Here is a 21,365-nt window from a genome sequence, read left to right on the forward strand (position 1 = left end):
TGCGTTCAATTAAAGTCGCACAAATCGCTCGTACTATCCATTGCATTTAGAATGTTACCTGCAGGCCAACGCACAAGGTAGGGCAATGAACTATGAAATTTTAATGTGAACCTATAAAAAAAAAACAACTAAAATACATGACGATATTTCAGATTTTGCAAGAATTTCGATTTTCTCCCATCTCCCTGTCGTGTGGATTGAGGATAATAAAAAGTGCTGCTTAAACTCTGAAATTATTATAAATGCTTGTAAATTGTGCTAGGATTTATTATTAATTACTTTTTATGATACAGTTTTAAGTTCAATTATGCATATATTTTTCGAATTTTGAACTTACGTTACTTATTATTCACTTCAGAAAATTGTGTAGAATGGCTCAAGAAACGAGATGGGTTAAGCATAGAACTTGAAACGGTTTGAGAAAATGGTTTCTTTACCGCCAACCTTCTATAGTATTACTGCGTAAAATCTCCTCAGGAAAAAATCGACAGGATAAAGAAAATATAGAGGATGATGGATCGTCGCGTGGTTGTAAAAGAACCGTGTCGTTGTGTGTGCATACTCCCTTTTATTTGAAACAAGTCCGCAGGTGAAGTATAAATAAGATTTGAACTTAATTTTATTTCAATTTCCTGAAAACCTATTCCTTTGAATTCGATTTCCCTCTCCCAGGGACTGTCGTTTGCAGATTATACTAGATTTGATCATTATGCCATAAGCAGGATGATTGGGGCCAACGAAGATAAAACTGTGCAACGTTTAGTACCATTTTCATGTGGTTGACACCACTGATGTAGGAACCCCTCGATGATTCCTCGCTGGATGCTTTAAGACGGCAACCTTCCCCCTGCCCCTTTTGCACTCCTCACCCATCTGTTTGTAGTGATACCAGCGAGGTTCCTCAGGCAGGGCAGCAATCGTGTGTGTCCATCGTATTTTGGCTGCGGCTGGAAGGATCGCCACCAGTCTACTCTTGACAGTAGCTAACCTAGTCAATTGTACGTACATTGAGCTCATAATTTTATAACGCGCATTTTATTAAACGCCTAAAAAGTAGAGAAATGGAAGCCAAGTATAAATGAACTGTAGGAAGTTTCTCACATCCTACATGGAGGAATCGCCCCTGTTAAGCAGTCAGCCAGGCGGCCATGATTTCTACCTAGAAAGTCAGTTCAGCGCCATCTAGGGCATTCATACTATAAATCCAGTTCCGTGTGATAGGGTCGTTAATAATTTTTGAAGTGATTGGGAAAAATTATCAGGAACAAATAAACTAGGCATAACATGCATGCAAGAATGTAGCGTACTTTGACCAATATCACAAATATTACTCATGTTGTTGCTTGTGATTGTAGGGAGTTGTTTTACTAAGTTAATTTTAAAAGTATGGATTGTCCATCATTTTCCCCCTGCACGTGGTGGTGTTTACAGAAAGTTTGATGACGATGTCTTGGTTTCAGCACGCATGGTTTTTCAGAGCCATGATAAGGATAAGATAAGATGTCAGCTTAATCTGTTAAATGCTGAAGCCAACACCGATAACTTTCATAGCACAGTGTCTAATGCACCTTTTCATAGTCATCTCGCAAACATTGATCGTGGTCAATGCATGAAGATAGGTTCTGCTCTAGGGGAAGGAGGGGATGATATTTGACCACGTAGATATAAGTACTAAATGTAAACAAGTATGCAGTTTCTCGCCAGCTACTTGTTTCTTGGTTCTTTGTCTACTTAAAAAAAAAAAAACTCGCTGAAATTTGAATAATACGTACGTTGAACTCTCTTTAATTCGAACTCCAAGGGGACACGAAAAAAAATTGAATTATCCAAAATTCGAATTAATAAAAACATGTACCATTCAAGATGATATCAAGGGAAATAAACCTGTTTGAATTACCGAGTAATTCGAATGATCCAAGTTAGAATTAAAAGAGTCCTGTATTTGAAATGAATTCAATATTTTTTTGCAAACAGGTACAGTACCTCAACTTCTGATTACCGTGCCATATGTTTCAGGTTCGAATCCTGGTTAAGTATGAATGTATAGTTGTTTGTTCCATCTCCCATTTCATAAGTTCATCATTCATCCTCATCGTCGCTATTAACGGAAGATCTAGTGACGTAGGTACTACAACAAACAAAATATAAATATACTAGGAATGATAAAAAAAATTAATACAAAGCTTACAAATCCAGTAGGTATTTACTAGACGAATACAGACGGACTCACGTGAAAGGACACTTCATACACTACTTCTCAACATAGTCCCTCCCCGGTTCAGGCATTTATCCCAGCGCTACACGAGATTCATGATGCCTGTCTCATAGAACGCGGGGCCCTGTTGTCGGAGCCCGACCCTTGCTTCATGCTTGACATCATCAGAGTGATTCTTCAAAGAAGCGAAGAGATGGTAATCGCTCGGTGCAAGCTCCGTGAAGTATGCTGTATGATGGAGCACATGCCACACAAAACCCTCCAGGCCAGGACGTCAAGGTAAAATCACAGTGCGACACAAGGACCCCTGCTCATCGAACGGAGCCCGGTCAAGCCATACAAATGTCAGGATATAATGAATGAACCAGATGTCGGACAGGCACCTCGAACAAGCCTCTCCCACTCAAACTGGTCCCCATTCTTTCCGTTTAGCGGGAAAAGCGGAGGGTGTCTTCCGCGAAGGGGAGAAGTGACCTTGAGTGGACCAATCACAGAACCTTCCACTAGAAACAAGGGACCCAAGATAAAACCGTGTTTGATCCTGGGAACATCTTGCGATGAGCGGGGCTCCACCAGGTTTTTCCCCATTTGACTCCATGGTTTTGAATTACCGGAAACTTGTCCCTGCGAGCTTCTGGCGATGAGCGATGTGCTTCACTGTGTTTTTACCCTAAGGATTGGGCGACAACAGGACCCCGAGTTCTATGAGACGGTCATCATGAACCTCGTGTAGCGCTGGGATAAATGCCTGAACCGGGGAGAAACTATGTTGAGAAGTAGCGTATGAAGTGTCCTTTCACGTGAGTTCTTATGTATTCGTCTAATAAATGCGTATTGGATTAGTAGTCTTTGTATTCTTTTTTTCTGATCATCCCTCGTATAAATAATATGGATACGATATCGGAACCTAATATAATCTGTACATATTGAGCATATCTTCAAATTTCCCTGAAGATTTCATTTCACCGAATTTCCTTATTCGCTTAAAAATTGCTCCGGATTTCCTTTCATGGCAACATTGTCTGGGACACTGAAGTGAACAATGACAGCCGAAGGCAATTGAACCGATCGCCGATAATTGCTTTCAACCCCGGCAGGTCAAATGACGTTTGGCATAGTGGATTGATTGGTTGATTTAGTTTTTTTCCTGCCACTTTTCGCTAATCACGAAAATGATCGTGTGATGAAATTGATGAAGTGACCTTCGCAAATAACACCCTTGTCCCATCCGGGATTCGAACCGGGGCCCTTGTCGTCGTGGCGCGCTGTGCTAACTATTCCGCCACGGAGTTCGGCAGGTGTGGTCTAGATTAACCTCTTTGAAGATAGTACACTTAAAAACAAACTCGGCTAAGCTGCTCGTCAAGTCAACCTTGCAGCAGGTTTTCGCATATGTAGTTCCAAACGTGCGCGCAAGAACATAGTTCCACTGAGACGGGTTCTATTCCGACACAACTGCATACTTGCAAGAAAACAGTTATTTAATTTGTAATATACAGACAAAATAGTACATCCATTAGCAGGTATGGACTTAATTGGTTGCAATCACTGTGCAGACGAACTTGGAACCGTAGATTCGCCAACTGCAATGTGTAGTGCGTTGAAGAGACACTGAAACTTTAGAGCGAGTCGAGCGAGACTGAATGCGTTGCAGAACGCGTGAAATCGGCGATACCAGTGTTGCACATCCCACTATTTTAACCCTATGTTTATTGTAGAGCGGCGAGAATGGCTGAATCTACTGTTCAGCGCGCGGTTTTACCCGAATGTTATTTTGGACTTCGTCCGAAGGGAAATTTTCTTCAAAGACAAGCAAGTTGTTTTGAATGCATAATCCTCCTTGCGGCAACAAGATCAAAGTAAAACAGGGCGTGAGGTGATTTGCCGTCAATGTGCGCACGAATTGTATCACGGGTGTTGAATGATTTGCTGTTTGAGTTTAGCAAGAGGAAACGATTGTTTGTTTTTTGACGACAAAAGAATCTCCGCGGTATTAAAAGATATCGCAGTGAGAAGAAACATGTTTATTATTTGGACGAGACGTCCTTCAACTCGGTGGGTGGGGGAAGGGGGAATAAAACATGGAAGGATACCAGCATGCAAAACCACGCCAGGGCTGAAGAAACCAACGATGAGGGGAAGGGGGAGGCTTATTGTTTCACCCACTGGCGGCAATGAAAGCTTTGTTGAAGGTGCATATTTACTGTTCCGCGCAAAGAAAGGGAAGGGTGATTATCCGCAAGAAATGGACAGACCAAGATTTGAATCCTGGTTTAGTGAAGTGATTCATAAATTGAAACCAGAGTAATAGCGACAGACAATGCACCTGATTGTATATATCACCAATAACAAATGATGCTTTTTTGGTGGTATAACTTGAATTGCGTGTGTCTTACAGGAACGGATGTATTGCGGACGAAGCAACCACGTTTTTCATAAATGTATTTCTTTCTAAACCAAAAAAAAAAAAAAAAAATTGTCATTAAATTCAAGAGGGCCTATCGTTGTTTACTTTTATCTTTGTTCATTTTTATTTTTGCGTGCTCGAAATATACACACACGCTCTCATGTTTCGAAGATATTTCGCATTTATATTAAGTAATGACACATTTATTAAATAATCTATGCGCAGAAAGTACTTTTAAAATTTTATGTTTCAGGAGACAAAGAGAAGCAAAAATACATTCCACTTGACATGCATGCGGGTTTTGATGTGTTGTGCGGTTGGCAATACTGTGGATTTTCTCAGTGTCTGCGATGTAAGCAGTTCGGCGGTTGAGGAAAGACTGGCACGGAAGATTCTGAGCTCAGTTCTCGCGCGGATTGATACATAAAACCTGCTGCAAGGTTGACTTGACGAGCAGCTTAGCTTTTTCGTGCACGACCGCTGGGGAAGGGAGCCGGCCATTTTTTTCGATCAAATCTTAACCGCTGGGGTTGTTATCATGTCATGGTGTGGGCATGGACGTCCGCAGGATTTTTTCCAGGGAGGGGCAAGCAAGGTAATTTTTTTCCAGGGGGGCAAAGGACACGTATTTTCCTCCAAAATAGTGATGCCCCCTCAAAAAACAGTTTGTCTGAAATTATCATGTTTCTTCAACGAATTTATAATAATTAACATAAATTACTGTGATTGAAATGAAATTATGTGTGAATTATATAATTTTTAGGTACACATTCATCGTCCCCCTCCTTGCCCCCCCCCCCCCTTCCGGACGCCCATGGGTGTGGGAACAACTGTATCATCGGCGTTGGCTGAGGTTTGCGTTCCTGCTCCTGAAGTAGCAGCTGAGCCCAGTCTCTAATATCTGCTGTTATGCGACTTTCCGGCACAGATGTTTAGATCACAGCCTTGCAGAAAACACTTCCTAAATAAGCGAAAGAAAAGCAATGCTGACGGTATCGGACAATAATACGAAGAAACTTTGGTACAGCATCTTCTTCTGAAGCATTTGTGTCCGAGACCCTCAGCGCTTTGTCTTCTCCGTTTCTTTTTGGTCATCATTTGTTTCTAGTTACATCCAGTTTTTCCTCCTTTATTTTTTTTCCTTCCACAGATGACGTCTGTGGAGAAAAATAATACGTGCCAGTACTCAAGGTACATAGAGATTAGGTAAAGCCATCCGAAGATTGCCGATCTTGCACGAACACGTGACCAGAGAGGCAGTGAGCTCGGCTGAAGCAGACGGCCCCTAGCATTTATATGGGAGATTCAGAGCGAAAGTATATTTATTACTTTTAGGAGGGGGAAAATATTGTCATCCACCAAGATGGTATTGAGACATCCTTTTAATGATTAGTAACATAATTGAAAACGCGCTACTTTTAAAAGGGGGGCAAAGTACATGTAAAAAATGTATTTTGAAAATCCATATTCCTGAAACTTTCTGACCGATGCGCTACAAAGAAAGTTGCGTGTTCTCCTTTAGAATTTTGTCATTTTATAAATCGTAATATAATTGTAAGAAAAACGTGGCATGCTAAAGAAGAATTAAAGAGTTTAAAAAAATAATTGATTAATAGACTTAGTTTATTTTACTTCGCTTATCTGTCACATATGGCTAATCGTAAAGATGAGGATGCGTGATGATATGATGACATTGATGAAAAGGGATTTGAACCTGGGGGTCCTTGGCATCGTAAAGCGTTGGGCTAACCACTTCGCCACGGAGGTCAGCATTACAAGGAAATAAACGGAAAATGACAATCATATGGCATGTATGTTTTAATATGTGAGAAACATTTGCGAGGTGGTCATTGAAGTAACAAATAATTATTACAAGACGTTGTGATGAAAATTATTAATATATCTGAAATATCGAGAGTTGACCCTGCAGTCTCTAAATGTACTTTTAGGGTTACGCAAAACCTTTACTCAAAATTGCTAGTGTAAATTTATAAGCTATTAAAATTTAAAACTTATTCCTGTTCGAAAAGAAACTGCCAAGTCAAATTAATATTTAGTTTTTTTTCATGAGGCCACGACAGTATTTGGAGGAGACGGTGTCTTGGGAAGGCTATAGCCCCGGATCTCGATCTGGAAAGGGGCTTCCAGTGAGAAAACATTCCTATGAAATAGTCCAGAAGAAGGGGCGAAATGATTTTTTTTAAATGGCCCAAGAATACAAAGATCTAAGTGGACATTTGACAAGCTTAGTCTAAAACTTACAACTGAAATCGTACGTGTGTGTGTGTGTGTGTGTGTGTGTGTGTGTGTGTGTGTATGTGTGTCTGTGAGTCTGTGAGGGGGGTGTGTTGGTTACGTGAGGTAACAGTGGAATATGATTCACAATACTAAAATTAAAATAAATATGTGGGAACAATAGAAATCAAAATATGTTGTAGCTAGTGAGGGCGCAATAGAAAAGATGGAGGGGTAAATCGTGTTTATTATTCCGTTACATACGACACAAAAATGCATATTTTGGCTAAAAGAGCATTCATTCATTTATTTTTGTCATTTTACCGGGGGCAGATAAGAGAGAGAGAGAGAGAGAAATTGTCGAACGAGATAGGGGGCGTTGCTGCCTCCCCCCCCCCGGTAGTGTGGTCACTGCCAATAGCTATGCTGGAGAAGAATGAACCAATTAATACGTTATTAAATAAAACATATACTTTTAAAACTTTTAATCAAATTATTTGTGAACTATGATTTAAATGTATAGAGAACACATACCTGTTTAATTTAATTTGGATGAGTTAACTTCTGAAGCCTGCCATTTCCGAGCCTTCTTCCGGTGTAACTGCACTGCCCTTTGAGCCCTAGCTGCTGCGTTCAGGTGGCGAACGAGCAGAATACTATTAATTAAAATATGTGACAAATATATATAAGAAAAACAACGTGTTGAAGCTATTGACGGCGCCAAAGAAAAGACAAAAGAAACGTGGAAGGTGGGGACTTTGCAACACTTTTCAATTTAATTTTTTTTATTCAAAAACTGTTACAGTTGGAACAAGTTACTTATATGCTATGAAATGGTACATCTTTTGGCTACTTAAGAAACAAATATGAAATTTTAATTTTGAACCTCAAGTGAGAAAAGTCTGTTAATTTAAAGCAGGTCCGAGTGTTGCTATGTGCCCCATGCATGGGGTAAGTTGCAACAGTGTTTGGGGTACGTTGCAACAGGGATTATGCGTTGTCTGAATGACACTATTTGCAATCAATGCACACATAATAAGGATTTCTCTAAGCGCACAGCCAATGGGACCACATTTTGCATTGCTTGCACTGCACCCAGTCTTCTTCTTCTTTGTAGGATTCTCCACACACTAAACAGTGATATTCTTTGCAAGAACTTTCTTGCACATAATTTTCTTCTTGCCCTTTTCCTTTGCACTACTCTTTTTTGCATCTTCCAAAGCCTTTTTTTCAGGTGTGTCTGTTAGAATGGCACTTCGTTTACGTTTACGATTCGTCGTTTTCCTGGGTTCAGCCTTTGGGTATGGACGAACATTTTCAGGAGAGAAGGAAACTTTAGGTCTACTCACTACTGAAGACATTTGTGTGCCACTTGGACCCGGTATTTCAATTTGCGAGAACGAATGTTCATTTTGAACATCACCTGAAAATGATTTAGTTGGCAGTGCATCGCACCTGTCAGTTTGGACTATGTCATCACTATCAGATACGGGAGGCCTAGTATCTACCTGTCCTGCTGGATTTGGTCGATCTGAAACGAAACACGACGCCAAGTCGCTTTCTTGGAATACCTCAGAATTGAAGGGAAATATTCCTGTTTGAACAAGACCTGATGTTATGTTGGTAGGGGTAACTGTATTAAAAAAATGCTGTTTTAACTATCTGTGGTATGTCGTAGACTGTTAGAGTTTTTCCTGGATGATTCTTATGCCAAGAATCAATTGCTCGGCCACACACTTTCTTAAATGGACCAAAAACACTGACATCTAACGGTTGTTGTCGATGCGAACAGTGTGGAGGAAATGACAAAAGGGTAATATTATTATTTTTGCATTCATCTAAAGCTTCACGGCTGAGATGGGAAGAGTGATTATCGATGAAAAGAAGCACGGGAGTTTTCGTTAGGATTCACCTGAGAAATGAAGTGTCGAATGAATTGGACAAACGTTTCCTCAATCATCCAACCTGAACCAGTAGCTGCTCCAATGCAGTCTGTTGGGCCATCTCGAATGAAATGGTCCCGAAAGTTCCTACGTGGAAATATTAGCATTGGAGGTATAAAAGTCCCTTGAGCACTAACTGCCACTGCAACTGTCACAAGTTCACCTCTTTCTGCACTGCTCACTATGCCAATCTGTTTTGTTCCTTTTCGAGCTACAACCTTATTTGGTTTCATGACGGTTGTGACACCAGTTTCATTCTTGTTCCAAATTCTTGAGGATGAATAATTGTTTCTGGACAGAACTTTGGAAACTTTGTCAAAAAACATGCGCACATTTTCTTTGTTGAAACTGGACATTCGTGCTAAAGAAGTTGATTCAGGAAAGCGTACCGAAAGATCTTTGTTTCTCTGTAGGAATCCCCTGAACCATTCAATACCAGCCATTCCGTTTACAGACCACGATGAAGGAGCACTTATATCAAACTTAACTGCACAGATATGAGCCAATTTTCGCACTTCCTATGGTGTTAGTCCAAACATAATCTCACTGGAACGCTGCAAGTACATTTTGAAGATATTCTCTTCTTCCTCTGAAAACACTTTCCACGGTTTCGCATAACCACAACTTATGTTCTGTCCCTCACGACGACCACTTTCTTGTAATTTCTTCTTTTGTATGTATCTTGAGAGGGTTGAATAATGAATGTTGAACTCTGCAGCCACTTGTCTTAAGCTGACATTTTTGTCATCTTCGTGTTCCAGGACTAAATTTACTGCTCTATCCATCACATCAGGCGGTGTAGTCCCCTTTTGGGTCTTCCTCTTGTAGTTCCTCATATTTCAGGCTACCTGAAACAATAGAAATAATAATGCGTGTAATTTTGTATAAGAATAAATAAGTGAAAATTGAAAATGTGTGTTGGTTACTGAATATAGAACTAAATATATGCGATCACATTTTTCTTTTACTTGAAAATATTGTAAAATTAGTAAACAATAAACCGTATTTCGATTTATCACATTCGGGACAGTGAACAATTACATTCAATATCTTATTCAAGCGCTGGTCTGTCATGGCGCAGTTTGCAACATTGTGGGGTTAGTTGCAACATCTGTTGCAACTTGCCTCACCGATATGTTTGATTACGAAAGCTATTCTTGCCTCCACAAAAATTGCATAACATAAAAAGCAATATCACTTTCCACACCTTCAATAAACATGCTTCCAATTGACCACATGTCGCATGCTGTGGTCATTTATAGGAATTGCGTATTAAAAATTGTAAGAGATTCTTAAAAATTACTCACCGTCCTCAAAATTCTTCTTTCTTCCTCCACTCTGACAACATCTGAAAAACTGGCGTAACGAACGGTTCATCAGACACACCTACCAACGTGTGTTGGAACGACAGTACGCGCAACGCAGTAGAGCCATCCTATATAACAGAAAAAGCACTGTTGCAACGTGTCCATGTTGCAAAGTGCCCCACTTTCCCCTACAGTGAAAATTTTCGGGAAGCAGTCACGTTTATTTACATACAATATTAAAAAGTTCTGGTTTTAAATCTCGCACAATGCCTTTTTCACAAAAATGGGCAATCCCGCATTTTTTATATCAATCTTGTCTTTTCGTTAACTAAGCAATTACCGACTGGAAAACTGTGATATTTTAGATTTCTTCCGTTAGTTTTCTGATAATAGTTTTCACAGCTTTGAATCAACTTTGTGATAAATTGATTAGAAAGGATGAATCTTAACAGTAAAAGTTGTAACTTTTGCCCTGCTACTATATTTTAGAAATTATTCGTTGTCAAATATCTCAATATTTGCATAAGGAACTAACCTTTTCTGTGCCGAGCGTTTCGACGATAACGTAATGCATCCACGGACGACTGCGCATACGATCTGCGCCCCGAACGAGCACCCCCCCTGGGCCAGTACTGGCAAGCAGTTTTTTAGTACAGAATGTAGACTGTGCTGCGCGTAGACAATGTAATGTATGCAAATTGCAGTCAGCATTTCCAGTTGTTGAAGAAGTATTATTTTAGTATTTAGCAATTTTTTTTACTATTAGAAATATTTCTGTTCACTTTTCAAGTTGTGTTCCAAAGTCCTTATTATATACATTTTTTGAAGTTATTTGTTATTTTTGCCTTGCCCACAATAGCAAAATTAGTTTTCGCATCAAATAAAGCATTATCATTATCAAATTTCAATATTGACCGTACAATTAGCTTATGGTCCAAGGTCTACATCGTACAGTTGGCAAACCCGCTGTAAAGTATTTCCGTGTAATAAACTGATACGTACTGTCAGTTTCACAATATGTTGCCATAGATTCCATTGTTGACATTTGAAAGCACGAACCGAGGCTTGTATCGCATCATGAACAAGTTTACGCTTGGTTATATTCGTTACCCTCTCAAGCAGGAATTAACATTAAGCTTTGTTGTTTGGAATGCAACCTGACAATCATCTCCTGTAATATGAAATATCCTCTTGATTTATGATTAAAAAAACAACAACTACTATTGGCTCAGTTTTCTCCATAATGGATATTTGTTTCAGTAGGATTGTTTTCTACTAGGTACGAGGCGATATTATTGAATACAGTAGCAACGGACTCCCTGTCGATCGGCTTGTAATGTAGGCATCTCACAACGTTTGTCCTTCAAATCATACCATATTTTTATTTTTGCATTTTACACTATGTAAACCAGGTTTGGGTAACTCGCTTGTACTTGTACAGGCTAAACAAGGGTCCCGCCTGCACACTGCTCCTCAAGGTCAGTAGGCAGCAGGTCAACAGTGGGGGAGCTGCTTGCGTCGAGAGTTAAAAATACTGCAGAGAAGACGTCTTCTTTTCAAATACTTACCATCCGTTTCTTCTACCATGATCGCAATGCATCTGTTTCTGAATCAGATGATGCGTGGTTTCCTATTGCACGAGCGCGATCGCCGAAGCCTCCTCCATCACACACCCCTGCCTTTCCACCCATCTTACGACCCTACAGTACCGCTGCTTGCTCTGCAGTCCACACGGCAGCGCTCTTTGACAAATACGGCGGGTTGACCAAACCTGGTGTAAACTATAAGTTAGTGCTTTGGACGCAAATATTTCTTGTTGACTGAGACAAGCCATTTGACGGCAGAATTCGCGTAAGGATAGCATCAGCCTTATTTCCCTTGCTCTCTGAGAACATTGACTGTAAACATGCAAGAGTGAAGGCGCCATGTGGTGTCCAAGATAACGAATACGCGGAAGTTAAAAGTATCAGCGGGGTTTTCCCGCTTTAAACCGATTTGGGAAATTCCTGTTCCTGTCGGAAATGACACACAAGATTAGGTTGGTCGTTGGTGTTTGTGTATTGCAGAGACTGTCATGGTGGAATCTGAACCACTGTCTACGTGGATAATGAATCAATTTCGAGGGGGTGGTGAAATCACTACCGACTGTAGTTCTACCTACATACTATGCGCGTTTGTGGCACGTGCAATGCAAATTGCAGACAATATTGTTTTTATCTGTTCATGTACTAATATTTTTTGGTTAGCACAGCATAAAGTTATGCAATTTATCCTTGCAGTTTTAGTATTATTAATGGATATTGGCTCCGTAGTTGCTTTAGTTTAGCAACTTTTTTTTTTTTTTTTTTGTAAATCTCTTTTCTTGTGGCAAGCTTGATATACTAACTTCGAAACGTTCCAAATTATTTGATGTGTTTCATTTTACTCATGTCACTCTTGGCTAATTGGAATTTGGTGATAACATGAAATGGATAAAGGGGCAATTACAGACGTACATGGACGACACAGCATAAACCCTACAGATCTCAGATCCTCTTTAGTCTGCAAAACACGTTGCGAATTGGTCTTGTAAGTGTTGGTCATGGTAGTCATTCATCCAGCCGGGCTTCTTGATTTCATGGATTGGTTTTACTCTTAGAAAACTGACACTGAAGGGACCTGTATCCCCGATAAATAATTGTGAATGAATTTAGCGAGGTCAGAGTGATGATGTAGCTGTGGTTATTTAGAGCTAACTTTCAGGTATTTCTAAACCCGATGTTTTAATGCTACAGCAATATGCATGTCTTCTTTCTATCCATCCGCTCTTATGCGAGATAACACTCTTGACTGTTCTTACCCATTCCCTTCAGGTTCGTCAAAAATGTTGTCATTCAATTGTCGACTTGGCCTTTCTTCAAGACCTTGACTAAGTCCTAGCACACACTAACGATTAAAAAGTTGGGTGATTTGTTAATCACGGATAAAAAAAGAGTTGCTGTTATTTTTGTCGAGTGCGCACTAGCGATGAAATAGTGGCGGGGGACTTTACTAGTAAATGTCTGTGTTTCTTATAGCTTTTCTTTTCGTTTCAAACTAGTTGTGGAGGAAGTGTTTCTTTTAAATAACAATACATTACGACTGCGACTAGAATATCGGGATAAAGTCGGAGCTTGGAAAACATCTGAAACAATCAATGAAATACATTTCCGTTCTTTTTCTTAAACGTTGGTTTCATTGTCAGGGTCATTTTGATGTCACTGCTGAGATGAACAGTTTTTCAAACCCTGTATAAAAAAAAATAAGAAAAATTGTCTATTTTCTGTTCTGTATAGATCATGCATTATATATTTTCCCACAAAGTTTCAGGTGTTCACGTGATTGGGAACAGTGGCGTAGCGTTATAGTACGCCCAGCGTTCCCTGTTTTAAAATTTCAAAAATACGTAAATGCTGTAAATATAAAGTAAATCTTGACTAATTTCATATATGTTTGACCTTCATGGCATTATAATAGCTATTTTTCGCGATCCGCTTGCAACGCTCCACTAACAACACTCGTTCCAGAATTTTTTTTCAATGCCTTTCCTGCCTGGACGGCGGGCAGGTTCGGCGTAAAAAACTCTATATTCCTTGCTGTCTTTCTGGAGGGAAAGCTTGGACGCAAAATGCTCTCTCGTACGCCAGCGTATGGAGCAGATGGCTACGTGATTGGTTCATGTGACCCTTCCTGCCTTCTGAAGCAGACGACAGCGGTAGAATTCCTACCCGGTTCTTCGCACTCGTGCTGTGAGATGATACAATACGCAATATTGACTGACGTAACTTTTCCAAACTCAAATATACCATTTCTTAATGACTATTGCATTGTATAATTTATCGCACGAACAGCGATGTGTATTAAAAACTAAAAGATCAACATAGTTTTTGTCAAATAAGTTGGTGAAGTGCTCGTGGTAGAAGTTCAGCCTGTGCTTCTCTACCACTTAACCCGCAAAACTATTATTTTTTATTATTATTATTTTTTCGTTAGTATCTAACTGCTTAATATTGTGTCAATGGAAATGTTTAGCATTCATTTGAAAACTCTTAACATCGACTGGTCTGTGGACAAAATTATTTTAAAATGTTTATCACCATTCCAAGATGCCCCGGTGGAGGCACATGGCACAGTGGTTCGGATCCCACTTTAAACCGTAGGTCCAGTCCCGATTAGCCTTACTGTGCATAAAGTGGACTTAAAACACCAACTCAAACCAAACCATTCCAAGATGCAATAAATAGTGGTCTGAATTACTAATCGGCACTGTTACGTCAGTAGAGTGTACGATAGTTGGATCATCCACCCACCTCCGTGTCAGAGTGTTTTGCACAGCGAGCCAAGACGACAGAGGTCTCTAGTTCGAATCCCGGCGTTAGCACATGTGTTCTTTATGAGTGTCCCTTCATCAACTTCATCAATATCATCACTCATATTCATATTCGCGATTAACCAAAAGTGGTAGAAAAGCGAAGTAAAATTAACCAAATCAATCAGTAGTTGAATGACCCACAACAATGACGTCTACTGTTGTTCAGAGGCGCTTGTGATTCAGGTAGGTTTTGTAATGACTTGCGTCATACCGAAAAGTATAAAACACCAGAGTTCAAAACATTTGTGGCATAGTGAGGCATCTAATTTTCTAGCTAAAACATGCATAGATGATGTTTTATTGAAAACCCAGCTGACTTCAGGCAAATAAACAATACCTGTGGCGACTAATTCCATAAGTAAATTATTAAGCAAAAAAGGACCGACCCTTCCTTCGGACTTGGCGTTCCCACCCGAAATGCCCATACTACGCCACTGATTGGGAGAGAGTATGAACTTTTTCATTTGTGCAAATATTAATTGACAGACACTAACACAGTTCTTATATTGTATTTGGAACTAAAAATGGACAAACATTTTAAAAATATGTCTGAATTTGTTCTTCTTTTTAAATCTTTTCTGCAGGCTATAGTTCACCGCACTTTTTCTACGAATATCTCACACACGAAATTCTAGCCACAACTTATCTTTCTCAAACTCATCTCTTTATTTTTCATTATAAACCGTTATGGGTCAAACGACATTGAATATTCGCCCAGCACAACAGTGTACTTCCCGAAACACTGCGACTTCCTTGCCCAACAGTGATCGGGCAATAAACAATCGACAGTGCGCGCTAACCTTCCTTGCCGAACAGTGATCGGGCAATAAACAATCGACAGTGCGCGCTAACACGTTCCAACCTGTGTGTGTGTGTGCCATTTTTAAGTACAACAGTTCAGTGACTTGCATGTGGTAACTTTTTCGTCTGCGTGATTTAGACGTTGCCAGTGCGCGCATTCTCATATCAACGCTTATGTTCTATTCCGCTGATAGGATTTAAAAAATAGAAATGTTGCTGAACCAAAGCAACTTCTAATCGCTAGTGCGCGCTAGGCCTAAGTTTACCACCACAGATCGTGCTTTTAATCTTCGTACGTGCTCCATGGCCTGCCCATTGAAGTATGCAGTTCAGTGTTTGATTGATTTGGTTTAGTTTACGTCGCCTTTCTGCCAGTTTTGGCTGATCGCGAAGATGAGGATGAGTGATATGACGATGAAAATGATGAAGGGACACTCGCAAAGAACACATATATATGCCTTGCCCGGGATTCGAACCTGGGACTCCTGGCGTTGTAGCGCGCTGTGCTAACCACCCTGTCAGGAGGTTGGCGAAGCAGTTCAGTCTAAAGGGCGGTCCACACGCTACGTTTTGCTTGCGCAGTTCAAAACTGTACAGGAAGATATGTTGCAGTTCTGGCGCGTCCACACGCTACGTCTTGCTGTACATTTTTCCTACTCACTTCCGTGCTGTCCATCATGGAGGATGTGCTACTCTGGTCAATTTTCGCAGTTTGTCTTCCAAGGAGAAAGCAAATTAAACATTTTAAGAGCACGAGGCTTTCAGGATGGTACAGGCATTAAATTTAGCTACTGAAAATGCACCAATTTCTCACGTGACGTTACTTCGTGAATTACGTGGTGAGAAACTTTGTGCTTATTTACTTATCACCATGTCCTCTTATAAATATGTGAATAAATAAACCTCCATTGTAAACGTTTAATATTATATTAGCACTACCTAAAAGACTATTCCAATAGTTCAGTAAGATTAGTTTTCCTAATTCCATAGAATACTTTACAATGTTCAAAAATAAAAAGTTAACATAAATACCCTTTCTTGATGATTCTCTTATGAAAAATGTATTTATAATTCAGCTTGCTTTAAATATTTCCATTATAAATAACAAACTAATTACAATGAGCAAGTTAATTATATTTTCATTACTTCATGTTGCTCTTTAAACTATTGGATTAATCGGGACCATGATAATGAATGACGAAGTGATTAAATGGTGATGGTACAAACACAGTGATATACACGCACACGAGTATGGTTCGAACTTGGGATATTTGGCTTTCTAGAACATTACTCAGACAGTATTGGCATGGAGATAGGCAAGATAAGTTTTTAAAACACACTTCCTGCGGGGTTGAAAAAGTACCACCTTGTTACCATTTGTGGTTTGGCTTAGGTTACTTCGCTTTCCCGCTATTTTTGGCTAATTACGAAGATGGGGCTGGGTAATGTATGATGGGCACACAAACACCCATGCCCAGGTCGGGATTCAAACCTGAGACCTCTGGCGTCAGAGCGCGATGTGATAAACACTCCGCCACGGACACTAATATAGGCTAATCCGGGTTTGATCTATAATTGAACTCGGGGCCCCTTGATTACATGGCAACAGAGTTACCATGGTGTCATCGGTTCAATAAAATGAACATTCAATCTTATCGTTGCGATTAGCCTGTAAAGGCAGAAAATAATTCGTACTATCTCGTAGTTTCTTGGATCAGTCAAAAATCCAAATAACGTAAACATCATGATCCCCAGCGCCAGAACGACCTGATTGGTTTGTTCACTTTGGCCAACACTTTTCGGTAAACAGTCCTCATGGAATTGATTTTCCTTACTACTGTACTGTTCCTTGAAGCGTCAACCTCGTTGTATTTTTGTAATTAGCTTTCATACGCTTGATTCTTCTAGTCCTGATCACTTAGTTCTTTGATTTTACTCGGTACAAACACGGAAATTTCTTTCACGTGAACACTGACGAAGATTTTTCATCGTTGTACGAAAACGGAATTTATCAAGAAAAAAAAAAGAGAGCAACATTTTCGAATTCCATGAATAGTGTTTCAGCACTAGGGTAGAATGGAATTGAGGAACAAAAGACTGAGAGGTGCGTCCACACGCACAGACATCTATGCTCTTGGGCCCAGTCTTTGGTTGACAATTTCCGCATGTGCGCAGTTATAAATTTCCGGTCCACACGCTACGTCTTGCATGCACAGTTTGTGCATGCGCAACCAAGACGTAGCGTGTGGACCGGCCATTACTTAACTTCCCCTGTACCTGTTGTTTCATATCTTTTTAAAAACTACAGAAAAATGACTGATTCTTTGATATTAAACGAGTGGAGATATGAGTTTATTAATAGAAAAGTAACGTACTTGCCGAAATTAGATCTACTTTTAATTTCCCATTTAATATCGTATTTATTTGTTAAGGCACGGCTGGAGCTTTGGCCGACTCAGCGAAGCTGTTTTCGAAATTGCCTCTCCTTTCGAAAAACCACGATGTTATTCCAAATTGAAAAATTACATCTGCGTAAAATTCGTTGTAGAACATTCGCGTAAATCTTCGTGTGGTTTACATTCGCCGTTGTCTAGATATTCGATATAGTTTCTTGGTTACATATATTAAGATATTGCGAATTTCTACATAACATCGAAAACAAACCACACGAAGATTCACGCGAACGCTCTAGAACGAATTCAAACATGTAAATTTTCAGATTTGGAATAACTTAGCTGTTTTTCTAAAGGAGAGGAAATTTCGAAAACAGCTTCGCTGGCGTCGGCCAAGATTCAGCCGATCCTTTAATATTACTCGTCTCGTCAGTACTTTAATTTAGAAACTGATATATGCAATTAGGTTTTGATTACAACCTAACACTTGATCTCGTCCTCTAAGCATACACTTAGTTCAATTTCTTTGTTGCTTTTAAAAACTTCTGAGTATTCTTAACTGTATTCACAGTTAGGAATATATATTTTTTTCAGAGTACTGTAAAGAAAACGATGTCGTCCAAGGATATGCCTTACTCGAAGGGAAGCGTCTTTTTCTTAGTATGCACTTTGTAGAAAGCTCTTAAACTGAAGGTGGAATTTTGCTCTTATTGCAGGTCAGATGGTACAGAGTCCCCAAGTCATAATCATCACCAAGAGGTGCTTACCGAGAAGCAGAATTCAGCGCCCGCAACACCAAAGCACGACGGCGAGAAGCAGAAGCAGCTCATAAAGTACGGAGAACTGGTCATTTTAGGGTAAGTTGATGCTCCAAGTACTTTCGCTACCGATTTTATTTATGTGTTGTTAGTTATGCGTGGAAGAAGTTCTGCCGTGATAGTATTATTATATATAATAAAGGAGCAGCAAAAGAGAACCTAATCTTTCCTTTGCCACGCCCCCTTTTGTTGTTTATTTAAAGTCGGTCGTCAGGGGTTCTTCGTTACTTCTGAACCGTACAGTGTATCGCAATACTCCGTACATATTTATTGTAATAATAGTGAATGATGGCCTAATATATTACTTTCGTGAAAAGGCTGGTGCTATATTTCACTTACAAGTCTTCGTTATATGCGTTGCATTCAGTTATTTGTTGTTCTCTGTGTTTGCGTCTATAAGTCCGCTTTATGTAACTCCACCAGGTATCGAACCCGTGAGCCTGTGGTTACAAGCAAGCGACATTATCACTACGCATCCGAGATGCGCCCTGATTGTGTTTTCGTCGGAGGGGAAGACTAACCCAAACGCACTGTACTTGGCGTGTTGGTGTTGTGGAAATGTGGATTTCGTAGTAAGAAGTTCTGTGTTGTAAGGATCTAACAAGTCGTGGAACATTCGTAACAGTGTAAAAGCACGCAACATTTCTTCAAACTTTCACAGAGCCCGCTGAAAGGCTGCAGACCACAGATTATGATGCTTGCACTGATCAGCAGAGGTGAGAGAAAACTTTGGTATGTCACGGTGACCAGAGACTGGCAGGCCTTAGGAGAGCGAGAGGAAATGAACGTGACAAACTTATGCTCCGAACATATCCACTTGTCCGTCCATCGCACAAAGAGCTGGAGCTACAGGTGCAAAAATTTGATAGATCTACCAAATAATAGCTAATGCCTTTGAGAGCCAAATGACATCACGTGGCTAGTCATCCCAACAGACCAGATTGGGCAACAACCATTGGAGTTTAAATTTATTATCAATATTTCGGGAACTACTCATACAAATGTGAAATTTGACGAATTTAAAGACTGTATTAATTCCAACAATATGTATAAATAAGGTCTATTGGTCTATACGTTTGCATGATACATGTAACAATCGATACACACAGATTACGGCAAAAACTACTACAGACACGCCACGAATATTATTCTTATTGACCAGATCGTTCAAGAATCATTGGCCAATATTATCGACATAGTTTCTGGTTAATACCCAAGGAACGTATCGCTCTTTCAACTAGTTGTATCTCACGCTTCAGTGAATAATGTAAGGGAGTCCTGCGTTAATCCTTATACCAGCAAGAGAAGGAAAATGTTTTGTATGGGTCAAAGTACGTTGGCTGCGTTCGTTGGAGCGTACGCGTTTTGTGCCTGTTAGCGTTCATGTTCTAACAGGAAAACAAGGAACCTGTTCAGACAGGCGCAGAATGATGAAGCTCTGTAGTTTCTTCCGAGATTCGATGTTAATTTGTGTACAGTGTAGACATGATATGAAGCGGTACAGTCAGGAGTTACTCTTCTGCTTTCTGGTAAGGCTCTAATGACTACCAAGGCCAACGTTCTTGATTTTTGTCTGGCTGAAAATTCATTAGGCAACGCTTGAGTACACATAAGAAACCTACGTCATAGAGAGCAGTACAAATTAAATTTAGATCTCTGATTTAATTGTATACTTGTGAGAATATACAAATATGCATTTTGCGTAAAACAAACAATATTTCATTTATGAATCTAAAAACCTGCAAGAAAACGTATCTGGATTTTCTGTCAACGATTTTCTTCTGTCATTTTTTAATGTTTTGAGCACGAGTCCAGTCATTCTCAATCATTTTCCCTTTGGTCAAAAGTACCCGTAAGTACATGTGCATTGTGGTATTTTGTAGAAACATTAGAAAGTTTTGTTTGGATGCACAGCATTGCATATGCAGGTGCATTTTTAATACCCGCATATTCTAAACCCTTGTCAGCTCTTCAGAAAATGCTGTAAAACCTCATTCGGTTTTTCTCATATCTTCATCTGTACAGTGAAAGTCTTTTATTCAAATAATTACGTAATATTGATCAGAAATCTTCCATTTGTGACAAAATCAATATGACTTTACCATGAATTTACGCTGTTTACCAAATGAAATCGAATTCAAAGTAGTGATTGGGCGGACAGCTACCTGCATATTTATACGAATATATGCAGATTTGTAGTAACAGCATCCTTGATGTGTTTTACATATCCTGGAATTCAAGCTTGAACGGATTGGTATTTTAGGAACTAAGCCAAGCGTCAGGTTAACCTTGCAGCAGGTTTTATGTATCAATCCGCGCGAGAACTGAGCTCAGAATCTTCCGTGCCAGTCTTTCCTCAACCGCCGAGCTGCTTACATCGGAGACACTGAGAAAATCTACAGTATTGCCAACCGCACAACACATCAAAACCCGCATGCATGTCAAGTGGATTGTATTTTTGCTTCTCTTTGTCTCCTGAAACATAACATTTTAAAAGTACTTTCTGCGCATATATTATTTAATAAATGGGTCATTAATATAAGAGCGAAACAACTTCTAAACATGAGAGCATGTGTGTACATGTTTCTTCTCACTGCGATATATTTTAATACCGCGGAGATTCTTTTGTCGTCAAACAACAAACAATCGTTTCCTCTTGCTAAACTCAAACCGCAAATCATTCAACACCCGTGATACAATTCGTGTGCACATTGACGGCAAATCACCTCACGCCCTGTTTTACTTTGATCTTGTTGCCGCAAGGAGGATTATGCATTTAAAACAACTTGCTTGACTTTGAAGAACATTTCCTTTCGGATGAAGCCCAAAATAACATTCGGGTAAAACCGCGCGCTG

At 39.8% G+C, this 21,365-nt stretch overlaps 1 protein-coding gene across 3 annotated transcripts in view; it reads left to right on the forward strand.

The window, feature by feature from the left end:
* Window positions 1-21,365, forward strand: part of Pli (E3 ubiquitin-protein ligase pellino) — a 147,658-nt gene that overhangs the window by 50,750 nt on the left and 75,543 nt on the right. For all 3 annotated transcript variants that reach the window (XM_083118569.1, XM_083118568.1, XM_083118570.1), the window contains exon 2: window positions 18,408-18,548. In XM_083118569.1, coding sequence (XP_082974695.1) covers window positions 18,408-18,548 — 141 coding nt within the window. The remainder of the gene's footprint in view (window positions 1-18,407; window positions 18,549-21,365) is intronic.

Source organism: Lepisma saccharinum, chromosome 3, assembly GCF_977018435.1.
Source record: "Lepisma saccharinum chromosome 3, izLepSacc3.1, whole genome shotgun sequence".
NCBI lineage: Eukaryota > Metazoa > Arthropoda > Insecta > Zygentoma > Lepismatidae > Lepisma > Lepisma saccharinum.